Source organism: Antedon mediterranea, chromosome 7, assembly GCF_964355755.1.
Source record: "Antedon mediterranea chromosome 7, ecAntMedi1.1, whole genome shotgun sequence".
Lineage (NCBI taxonomy): Eukaryota > Metazoa > Echinodermata > Crinoidea > Comatulida > Antedonidae > Antedon > Antedon mediterranea.
In genome coordinates, this window is record NC_092676.1 from 20383262 (window position 1) to 20395770 (window position 12509).

The window sequence follows — 12509 nt, forward strand, 5'->3', positions numbered from 1 at the left end:
TTTTCGATAATTCATTAGTTGAGTAGCAACGTTTTGACCTTCTATAAATGTTCTTATATGGTACAAACATTTATGAAAATCTCCTGTAGTAATGGTTACACTTTTACACTTTTGAAATAATTAACATGTCACAGAATATTTGCTGTGAAAATTTATTTATCAAATCAATAATTATGCTTAAACTTGTCTATAGGGCCTATTAGCATTAATTATTAAATTAACTAACTCTAACTTAAATTTTTTTTTCCAATTCATTGACTCTGAACTGTAATATTTAGTCTAAGATGATTGACATAATTTTTACTGAAATCAATCTCAATGTCATAATTTTTAATTTGTTGGAAAATTAAAATTTAAAAAAAAAAATAGGAAATTCTTTAAAATACAAACTTATACTTTAATAAAATTATCCTACTCCCTCCGCTGTGTCCACGTGAATAAACTGTTCTGTTTTTTTCATGACTTACTTACATTTATTGCAAATATTAAACTATAAGTCAATTATGTATTGAATATCGATAGAAAAGTAACAACTCATTTGCTATGTGGTATTCTAAATAAGACATAATTAATTATCAGCGGGAGGAAATCCAATTGGTACAACCAGTACAAAAGCAGGATTTGATGAACTTGACTATATAGAGAAAGAGCGAAGATTGAGTGCCTCTCCTTCCTCCTTGAACTTTTTATGTATTTGAGGCCTAGAATTTGCTAAAATGATATAATTTTTACGTCAGTTATAAAATAAGATCACAGGTGAGATTATGTTTATTGATAAAGTGAATTAGGAATATTCCTGTTTGTTTCCACATTTGTGTTATTATTTCTAGGCCGTCTCGGCAGGCACATTTGTTCTCTTGCAAGGCGATCGTTCTCCGCAATCCGTGACTGTATAGAACGTTGTTATGTGTGCCTTCTTGGGCCTAGCCTAGGTCTTGCAATATAAAGTCTATGACACTGGCACATTCGTTGAAAAATACATACACCTAGCCTAATAGGGTAGGCTAGATCAGTTGAATGTATTAATTAAAAAGACAATTAATGCTAATCATAATAATTAATATAATAAAATGCATCAAAAAAGCTGTATCTCAGTCAGGGCCGCATATCACAGACGGAATCGTTCCCAGGCCAAATCATCCCGGGCGAAAATTACATAGGACCTAGCAGTGTCCAGTATATCTAATTTTTTTAATGTCATTTTTATTCTATTAAATGCACAATTGATTCAATGAATTGTATTTGTTTTAAAAAATGTATTACTCATCACTTTTCTTTGCTGTCATCCTTGCAATTCACCATTCCCCTTATTAATTACCAACTTATATTTAAATGTAAGTCAGGGTCTTTCACACATGTTTCGGCACAGTTCCGAACCAGCAAATCGTACGTCAATTTGCGTTTTCACGACGCTCCACGCCAATTGATATGTGTAAAAAAAAAAAAAATTTCACTTATAAAATGACAAAATAAATGGTTAAATTCAACCAAAAATCTATTGGCTGGCAGCCAATTTGACCATTTTTTGCTTTAAATTACATTTTCAGGTAAATACATTTTTTTTCCGATTCAATTTTTGGTTAAAGTGGATAACTATTTGTTACATTTACAAGAATTATTTTTTCAGGGGGACAATACAGTAGTATAAATGATTGTGCAGTTTTAATTTATATAAAAAATTTAAATTTTCACATTAATCTAAGTTTCAATATGTAAGCAATTTGTTGAATCACCCTTTAACCCACCAACCAATGGCCTCAGCTAACATTGTTGTATTTGTTATTTATAATTCATTTTTATTAAAGATTTCCTGAGATCCTGTCTTTACAACACAAGTATGGTTGTTGAAACACCCTCAAATGTGGTGTTTGTGATCGACGGCACTGCTAACCTTGCTGCCAATTTTGACAAATTAAAGACATCCTATATCATACCAACACTAGAGTAAGTTCAAAGTTGAATTTATTTATTTCACATTAGATATATCCTTTTAACACACATACATAATACAGTAGAATCCTGACAGCCCTATTCAGCGGACATGAATGAGAAAAACTATATTTTAACACTAAAGAACACTAATTAATATTAAAATAGGTACACTTTGTTGGGTCTTGAAGGCGTCTACTTAATAGGGGTACTACTGTAATAAATTCAGAGAAATTGATCAAAAGAAATTGCTGGATAAATTCTCCATTCCTCATTTTACCAACTTTACTTTGTTGTTGGGCTTAATAAAGCAAATGATTCTATGCCCCTCTGGATGTTCCTTTCCACGTTCTCCTGAGACTTCACATACTAAAATGTGAAGTATAGGGGGCTCACTTAGCCATATTTTACTGTTTCTCTCACAAAGTGATGTATGTTCGTTTTTATTGTTCTTTATTTTTTCAATCCATAAATTGAACAATATAAATATTACAGCATGGCCATTAAAATCAATGGTATGAATTTAATATATACCAATGGAAGATAATACATTTATATCAACAACAATTAATTTTCAATTGGCCTACAGATAAAGCATCACTTGTTAAAATATGTTACGACAAAATGGCTTTGTTTTTATCTCTTTTTGCTAAAAATTACCTATTATTATCTAACATTTTTACTGTATTATAACAAAACATAATAATAATGTGAACAGATATATACCAATGTTTTTTGTACGTTCTTGTCAAACGTCCATGTCGTGTTGACATACTGAATGATACTGTGGAACTAGATATCAAAACACTACCATTTACCATTTTCTGGTGACCTGATACAGTAAATTGGGGATGGGCTTGTACCTGAGAATCTAAAAATGTAACTTAATATTAATCCATATGTATATTTATTAGCTTATTATATTGGCCTTTTATTTTGTTGTTTTTAGGCATTTCAATGGTGGACCACTTGTAGAGAATGATTTCTGCGGAGATGTAAGTAATTTAAATATTTTAAAATATATTTTAGATAATTGTTTTATCACATCAAATAAAATATTTGATTTTTTTGTATTTTCCTCGACAGAAATATAGCATAAAAAAACAATATAACTAACAAATATAAAACATTCTTTAAATGATGATAACTAATTTGTATTGACACAATGACCATATTGAAAAAACCCTTCTTGGGAACACCTCTATTAAGGGGACATTTTCCTGTGAAATGAACAGGGAGTAATTTCGCCAGTGTAGCATAGCAAAAAGCTCTACAAAACAACCTTATTGCTACACATGTCTAAAATTGTGTAGCAAAAAATACAATACAAAACTATGTTTCTTGACTCAAAAAATGATATTTTTCCCTGATGAGTAAGAAGCAGTATACTTAAACACTATTATAGCCACCCCCCATAGACTCCACTAAAAGGAAAACTTTGTTTGGTCCTCTATAGAAATATTATAGTTTACTATGATATCTATGGGTCCTGTAAGTGTTCTATTGTTTTTTGTCTTGTGATTAAAAGTGTCAAGAATAATAGACCACTACCCAATAAGATATAAATTTCATATTTTTCTTGCCATCATGTGATTTGCTTGTTATTGGGTTGTTGTAGTTTCACATTTAATTTCCTACCATATTAAGATTATTTAAAGCAAGTGAAAATATTAAAAACAGCTGCATTTCCTTTATTTATTCACAGTTCATTGACGATTGTACACTATTATAGTACAATACATCATTGTTTCTTTGTGGTAGTTATGATCCAACACGGATCTGTTTTTCTGGTGGGAGTCAACTTTCAGCACAATTTTTAGTGTATTTTATGTAATTACTGTAGGTGAAATAATATTTAAAACAAATCTAATGTTCTACTGTACATTATAAATTGGATTTAAATTGTTATTTCATACTAATATCATTGTGCAATTTCCACATTGTATAAGAAAGAAATAAAGTCTGACCATTATACCTCCATGGTCTGACAATATAATTTCCTCATCTTGGGGAGCAAGCTTATAGCCAGGTGGGGTTCGAGGATCCAAACAAACCCCCAATTTTTCCTAAAGTTCGCTTTTCAAAGTAGAAACCATCAGCGTAAGTGGTGGTAAACAACGTTACACTGTAGCTTTACAACATGAGCTCATGACAATTTTTGCACCTTTTTATGGAAAATCAAACCTTCTCCCTTTTCTTTTATTTCTGGCAACAGGCTTGGGGAGGTTCATTACTTAATACATTAGTATGGCACCACAAGTATGGAAAATTAATTGTAGATAAGCCATGTTGTCATTAACATTTATATACTGTAGTGCCCATTTCTATGAAAAGCTCATATTCAGCGGTGCTTAACATACTTTCATAACATTGGTTAAAATAAAAAGTACTTTGAATGTTTGTTTTTAAACTGATAATTAGTCATTCAAATGTTTAATGTAAATGGTACACTGTTCTTTATTCTTGGTCCAGCAAAGGTACACCAATGGTCAGTCTTTTGTTTGTGGGATTGTTATCTTAACATCACTAGTACTAGACTGTTTACTGCGCGGTATAAAAAGAAAGTCTCAAAGTAACTTGGTGCGGAACGTTTAAGTGAACGCCAAATGAGGAATGTTATAATATGTCATAAGTTTAATACATGTGTAGTTGTTCTTAAATGTGTCATTGTGACATTGACTTCATGTTTAATTTGTCAGATATTTGCCATTATGATTTCTGATAAAAGTTATCATGATTTCTGGGTTATCTATTGCTGTACTCTTTTTCTTTCTTTCTTTCTTATTATTCAATTCAGTATATATTAATTTAACCCTCACTACAAATTACAATAATTTAATTATGAACTCTCCATGTAGCAGATGTTAGTAATAGAGAAAAAGAAGGATGCGAAACTGTACTGTACTGTAGGGTTGAAACAACAACATACTCACTGTGTTTCTTTCCAGGATCTATTAGAGCCTTAAATATGATGTAGACACTTTTTTTTTGTAATGTTTTTGTTTTTGAGTTCGTGTTGTGTCCGTTGGATATTGTGCTCCGCCAACAGAGCAAACAGAATTTCTATGTTTTTCCTAAAACAAATGATAATAAATGATACTTGACTTGACTTGACTTGACTTGACTGCTCTAACAACTAAATCTAACATATTTTTCTAGTGTAAACTCATTGTACTCTTAGTAATTTTAAATTCATTTAAATATTATAAGATAATATTGTATACTTTAGTATTAACTTGACATAGCTATGGTATAGTTTACTTGCATGCTACTTGGAGGAAGTGTTGGTTATTTGCCAAGTAAAAATTGTCCAGATTTGTATGGAAAATTTTGAGATTAGTTCAAGGATTTTAAAATAGGACAAATAGTATACAGTATCAGATGTAATGATATTGGACAGGTGTTGGCAAAAAATAATTGTTTACTAGTTATTAACTAAGGGCCTGTTTAGACCTACAGATTTATGCTTTTGTATCATATGTGGCGTACAACTCAATAGGTCTGTCTGAACCAGGAAAAGATTAGTTAAAGCCACCTCTATACTGATCTTTCGTTTGTTACGACGGCTCAAGGTACAATATTAGTGAATTACGATATAAAAAACAGGCATCAACGATTTTGACCTCTAACCAATCAAATTTAATCCTGCACACTAGATGTTCGCCCAAATTGGTGACACTTCAGTTTCTAATGAAAGCGTTGGTTAAGCGAGTTGGTTAACACTTTGCTGTTATGATGCAAATTATGATACGACATTGCTTGTGATACGAAAGCATACAGTAACTCCATGGATCTGAACATACCCTTAGTCTCCTTAATATGACCAATATCGCCACAAATTAAATCTATTTACTAATTTACCTGTACTCTACGCAAATAGTGAAGCTGTAGCTGGGTGGTTAACATGCTTGCCTTCCAATCCCAAGGTCCAGGGTTCAATTCTGACCTAGTGCCAGAGTTGTAACTCCACTCCCTAAGCATCAAATGAGACTTGTAGTTTATAAGCAAGATAGATTATAAATTTAGTTTTTCCATCCTTGGCAAGTTATTCGCTATTGGAAGCTTATGAAATAAATAAAAAACAACCAGTTTGAATAAAAAAACTGTTCTTATGTGCCTTTGAGTTTTTGTTCATGCTCACTTAGAGCTTTGAGCAATAGATGTTTCCTCCATTTTTTCACAATTTTAGACTGATGGAAACTCATTTCCGTGCATGTATTCACGGTTTGTCATTTTCTTGTCATAATTCATAAAAATTATTAACTGAACACAATTACTGTAAGGATAATAATACAATTTTATAAAGTATCAATATCTTTATATCTTTACTGCTTTATTTATAAAATTACATTTTTTTTTAATATAACCAATAGTAATATGCTGGTAATATTTTGCCAAGTACTTCACTCATTTTCTTTGTTTTAATATTAGAGAGAGTGTTTATTAAATTGTTCATTTGGATGGCAAACATAAAAAAGGAAACAGAACTTTTCACATGTGGACCTACACACATGTTTGCTCAAAAATGTACAGAGTGGCCAACACAGATGTGCAATGTCTAACGACGATTAGCGTTTAAGATGATGATGATTTTGGTTGTTGTTTTTTTTTATAGTATGGAGGTAATATCTATTGCTTAGTGATATATCATAGCATTGATCATCTTCCTGAACCAACAGTGTCATTTTACACACCCACTAGCAACGCCTGGCAATTTCTGAAATGGATTGAAGATATACCGTAAGTATTCACATTTTAAAGCTCTGTCTACACTATCAAACTAATTTGACAAAAAAGTGTGATGTGCCCAAATATGGTAGTGATATGCCCAAGTATGGTAGTGATATGCTCAAATATGGTAGTGATATGATCAAATATGGTAGTGATATGATCATCATGTCCATATGGGCACATCACGTAAAGTTTGATAGTGTAGACAGAGCTTAACAAATATATTTTCCAATAACATTTATCAACAAACTCTGTCCATAAACGAGAATAAAGTACATGAATATGAAATAAAGGATTGAAAGCATATTCCTGAAAAAAATGATTATAAAAACCCTGTGTGTTGGGTAAACCTAAATAAATTGAATGAAAATAAATAAATAAATAAAAAAATTGAAATATTATAATCTAAAAAGAACTAATTAACTATAGAGGACTTTGAGAGAGCGTCCTCTGCACACTCCAGCTGATAGACATCTGCAAGGTCAGTCAAAACATGGAGGTAAAGGAAATGAAAACTGAAGTAGAATGAAAAAAAAAAAAAAGTTGATGCAATTATAAGAAAATATGTATGTAAAGAAATGAATAATGTGTTAATTAAAGAAATAAGATTATAATAAGAAAGTATATTAATTAACTATTAAAAAATAAAAGCTAAAATATGTATGTAAACATTATTTAGAAAGACAATGAAAAAAGTTAAAATATGTAAAGAAATGTACTACGACATAACAATGTTATTTGTTAAGAGAAATAAATGTACTGTATGGAAATAAAAGTGTGATGACCCCATCTAATTGTAAGACAAATAAAAAAGAAAGTAACGCAAAGAACGACCCACTTCATTTTTCTTTATTGCCGTAATGAATTATCCATTTGTTGTTGCATACGAATCTGAACATTCAGAATCGTGCCCAAAATATTTAGTCGCTCATGCAGATTTGTTTATTTTCTAAGGACACACAGACAAACTGTGAGCACCTTGGCAAAGGTAAAACAATTATAGCTAAATTATAATACAATTACCAATTCAAATATTTTGAACTATTAAAAAATGAAAATGTATTTATTTAAATTTTTAATGACATGAGCTGAAAATGTTCATAATTTTTTCCATTTATGTTCAATTAATTAATTTATTTAGGATTTTAATATAATAATATGTACAACATTTTCTAATAAAACAGGTGTTAGATTTTGTTTGCAATTTTGCAGGCACTGTGGTTTTAATTTATGATGATGTACGTTTATTCCAGCCTATTGAACATTGAACTTCCTGTGTGTTATCTCTATATGTAATTTTATTTTTCTCATTATTTAGTCTCACTTAGCCTATGGCCGTTGCAATGGAAGTTGACAAGCTATATACTACAGTAGAATAGCTCAGCATGAAAGCTTTTCTTACTGTATAGACATAATACTATTATTATTGTTTAATAATTATAATATTTGAGTAAATGTGAATATAAAATTTGGTTTTAGATTTGTTGGAGGTGGAGGAGAAGCGTCAAGTCTAGCAGCAGAGGGGTTAGGTGCAGCTCTTGGAATTCTTGACGACCTGAAAATTAAACGTGACCACGGGTAAGTGCCATTATACATTATGAAACAGTTTTCTGTGTGACAAATATCTATCAATCAATCAATTGTTCGATTTATATAGCGCCATTCCAACATTCATTGCTCATGGCGCTGATGAATAAGGTTGCTTTCTTAGGTTCATACTTGTATAAGCCCATGCGAATTTAAGATGGGTTTACTCTATAGAGTGGGTTTATTATATAAGACTAAATGTTATTGCATAATAAATATGAAGATTACAATTTGTGTTTATTTTAAAAATGTCATCTTGATTAGAGGTGTCCCCTGAATAGGGATTGGTTAAAGTGTTAAAACATATTTTTCTCCTTATTGTTTCCCAGGAAATGGTCCCCCTAAGGGTATCATACTATTAAACTTTGATTTTTTTGCTATAAAAAAAAAATGTGTACATTCCATTCCATTTTTACCATGGACCCTACAAAATAATTTACAAAATTGACAAAAACCAGATATTCTCTTTATTGACTAATTATTAATTGTAATATTTAATATGTTTGTTTGTGTGAAGGTCGATTGTTTGTTTACCTTATTTCATTTAATTTAACCCTGACGCAATAAATGTCTTCACACTGTATGTGTATTTAACCTATTCAATAAATCAGGTGGGGAATTTACCCAAAAAGAAAGCTATATTCTGATAAACAGTATGTATCACATTTATTAATGCGTGTGGTAAATTATTGACTATCACAGTGTGTATTCAATATGCAGTAGGTTTTAAATAACAAAAGACCTTTAAAGCCACTTTCTATTAGATAGCAATAGAATGACATTAGACTACCCGTCGAGACTCTTTCACCAGGCTTCTCATCATACAAGGGAAGGCAAATTAAGTGAGTAATACATTTTTAGATGGCCTATGTGTACATAATTTACACATCTTATGATTTTACATTAAAAGTCCTAACATAGATTATTTAACTATTTGGTTATTGTAAATTTAGTTTAATTAAAACTCTAGGTAACATATTAGTATTGTACAACAATAATTTATTCGAATGTGCAACTATTTGATAATAGGGTTTTTCTCTTCAAAGAAATTTAACAAATTAAAAAGTCATGGTAACAGAAAATTACCAACCGTTTGACAGGTATACACATTTTAGGTATGATAATCATTTTATAATAAAACAAATTTTTGAATCATAAAAAAATACTCTTACTGTTAGTACCATACTTAAAAATGTATGAAAAACCAATACTGATTTATTTAAAACTGGCTCCAAATAATGAGATGGAAACCGATTCAACGTTTTGATCTTTGTTGTTGTTTCTCTTGTTATTTGTTTTATACTATAAAATTATGAATATAACTAATAACTATAATAGATTTGAGCTATAAAGACAGTACACATTATAATCTACAATAAAAACAGTTTCATGAATGGAAGGTTAGCATAGAAATCAAAACGTGGGGGTGTAGACTATTTCAAAATCCTGGAAAATTTGAAGTGACTCATAAAGCTAATAAAAACAAACATTTCCATTTGTTTGTTTGTGATAATCTACTTAACTATTATATCACCACCATTTATACAAACATAAGGTACTTATGTTTCAGACCTACAAAGATATAATTTTGTAGGGTAAACTGAAAGGGAGGTTACATAGTAATTAGCATCATAACAAAGTTTTAACTTTATTAACAATTGTCACCGATTGGGCGAACATCTGGTACGCAGGAATCAATTCCATTGATTAGTGATTTAAAAAAATTAATGTGACTTTCGTGTCGTCAATAATCTTGTATCTTGAACTCTCATATCAAATGAAAGGTCAGTGTTGTAAGAGAGGTGGCTTCCACTAATCTTTGCTAGTTTGAAGTTGTGTACTACAGTGTACACCACGGAACCATAACTCTGTATGTCTGAACTGGCTGTTAATTCTGGTTGACGGTAATTAAGGTAATATACTGTATTTTATAATGTAAATTTGAGGCATTTCATACAGTAGGGTAGGTTAGATGACACCTATCTGACTGATAGTCTGAAATTTAGTGTACATGCTGTACCCTCTAGTATTATAAGTAAGAACTGAGTAATTGATACCATGGAGGATTTTTTTTTTTTATACTGTTCATCCATGGAGGTATAAAAATAGTTTACCTCCATGGTTCATCTACATATTAAAATTATCCTTTAATATTACAAATGCATTATTTAAGTACAATAGCCTTCTGTGTGTAAAACCTTCTATTGTTCATATTCTATTGTTAAATACATTTTCCATACAGCTTGATCTGTATTTAATTGAGGAGGTTCAATGTTTAAAAATTTGATATCCCATAATAATAAATGTCAATTGTCATGCTGTATTCATTATCAAACAATGTTGTCATGGACATCAACATAATCATGTGTAATATAAATGTTCAGCCATTGATCGCATCGATACAAGTCATTACAAGATTGCATTACTCTCTGGCTTTTTCCTCAGAGAGATTCATTTAATGTTTGAAAACCTGATCGACAGGTTATATTATGGAGCACTCAGCGTGTGCTGATGCTTTGCCATTGTATTGACCTGAGTTGACCCTGTCACGGTTCACTGCTTCATTGCCATTTCAACTGCATAGATAAACACCACTGCTATATTTGGCAACTCATGCCTTATTACACAGACAGTGGTTTTATAAGCAAACGACATAGGAAACTACAGAATAGCTGTTCTGTGTATACTTAAACTATGCAGTAGACATTCTGGAATATACTTGTGTACATGGTATAGCGGTGAATCTTGGATTTTTAGCTGCCAGTGGCAGTGACCATTCCACTGATTGTTGACGATTCATTTCTCTTCATCAAGGTTTGTATTGTTTCTTGTGTTGACCGTGGTCTGTACATTTTCATTCAACAATGTGGAACAGAGACTAGTCACTTCCTGAACTAAATTGTATTGACAATTTATTTCACATTTCACAGACATCATTTTCCTTTTGATATTTGTGTTAACAGCTTGGATCTTTGATGAAATGTCATTAATTAAGTCACTTGGAACATATTAGAATTAAACTTAGAATTTTGTCTCGATATATAAACATTTTTCAGTATTAATACAGTATAGCACAGTTTAGTAGGAGTAGGCTATTTGTTTTGTTTATGCTGTGTGAAAACTATGTACAGAATGTAATTATAAAATTTTAATAATTTTTCGGATTTTGGATACACCTCCCAAAATTTGAACGATGTAGTTATTATATAGACCATTAGAGTATGTTCAACTACTGTACTTTCTGATATATACAGTACATCCTCCTTCGTCCTTAAAAACGAAATTTTGTTGTGGAAGGTTTGGTTGTGGTATAAGACAAATGTATTGGGCCAGCCTTTATGGTTATACCTGCCAGTGTGGAAAATTTTGCATAAAAATAATTGTGTTATTACAGTACTCAGAGTATTACAGTAGTTAATATATTGATATATAATTATAAACCAGTCTGGATTACCCTGTGTCTGGTACTACCACCAGCATTCTTTCCTGGTACTACGGTATAACACATTACTAACCCAATCTGGTTTTACTATCATGGTTACATAGGAATAAACTTTACTCTGGTGTATACAATACCTGTGTCATGGTACAGTACCTGTATATTTCTACTAACCCACTCTGTTTTAAACCATGTCATGGTACAATTTACAGGTAAAAACTAACCCACTCCATTGTGTATACATACTGTATGCCATGGTAATGTTACATAAATAAATTTCTCCTGGTTTTTGTAAACTATAAATAGCTTTTGATATTTCAATTGTGCTTGGCAGTTATATAATTGAATTTTGCAAACAATAATAGCAAGCACATCATAGCAGTAACTCAATCAATAAATGAGGTGAGAGAAATAGCCTTTCTCTTAACACAAACCAGATGTATTGAATCGGTTTTTATGATGGTACATAGCATATCAAGGGAGGGGGTGTTTACACCTTTTGCTCTCCCGGTTTTCTTTTATCTTGAGTTGTATAGATTCTATTAGCAATTGCCTCTCTGTACTGTGACCTTTCATAAACAGTAGGTTTTATCAAGCGAGCACTGTAGAAAGAAGTAAAAGTGATACAATTATAGGTTTTTGTATTCTGTATGGATACAGAAATTTCAATTCAATTATGGTGATTACATAGACTCTTAAAAGGTACTGTACTGTACTGTACAGCATTTTAATAATTATGTAATTTATGGCCTAGTTATTATGCATAATACTTCTAAAGCTCTGTCTATAAACTATTAAATTTTATGTGACAAAAACATGTGAT

The 12509-nt window shown here is 31.0% G+C and overlaps 1 protein-coding gene across 4 annotated transcripts in view; it reads left to right on the top strand.

The window, feature by feature from the left end:
* The first annotated feature begins 468 nt into the window (after positions 1-468).
* LOC140055264 (uncharacterized) overlaps positions 469-12509 on the top strand; it is a 34764-nt gene continuing 22723 nt past the window's right edge. For 2 of the 4 annotated variants that reach the window (XM_072100554.1, XM_072100555.1), the window contains exons 1-5: positions 469-756; positions 1806-1944; positions 2879-2924; positions 6545-6669; positions 8140-8238. In XM_072100554.1, the coding sequence (XP_071956655.1) occupies positions 1838-1944; positions 2879-2924; positions 6545-6669; positions 8140-8238 (377 nt within the window). In that variant the 5' untranslated portion in view covers positions 469-756; positions 1806-1837. Of the gene's footprint in view, positions 757-1805; positions 1945-2878; positions 2925-6544; positions 6670-8139; positions 8239-9973; positions 10161-10453; positions 11062-12509 lie in introns of those variants that run through there. The other 2 variants (XM_072100557.1, XM_072100556.1) reach the window with 2 other exon arrangements.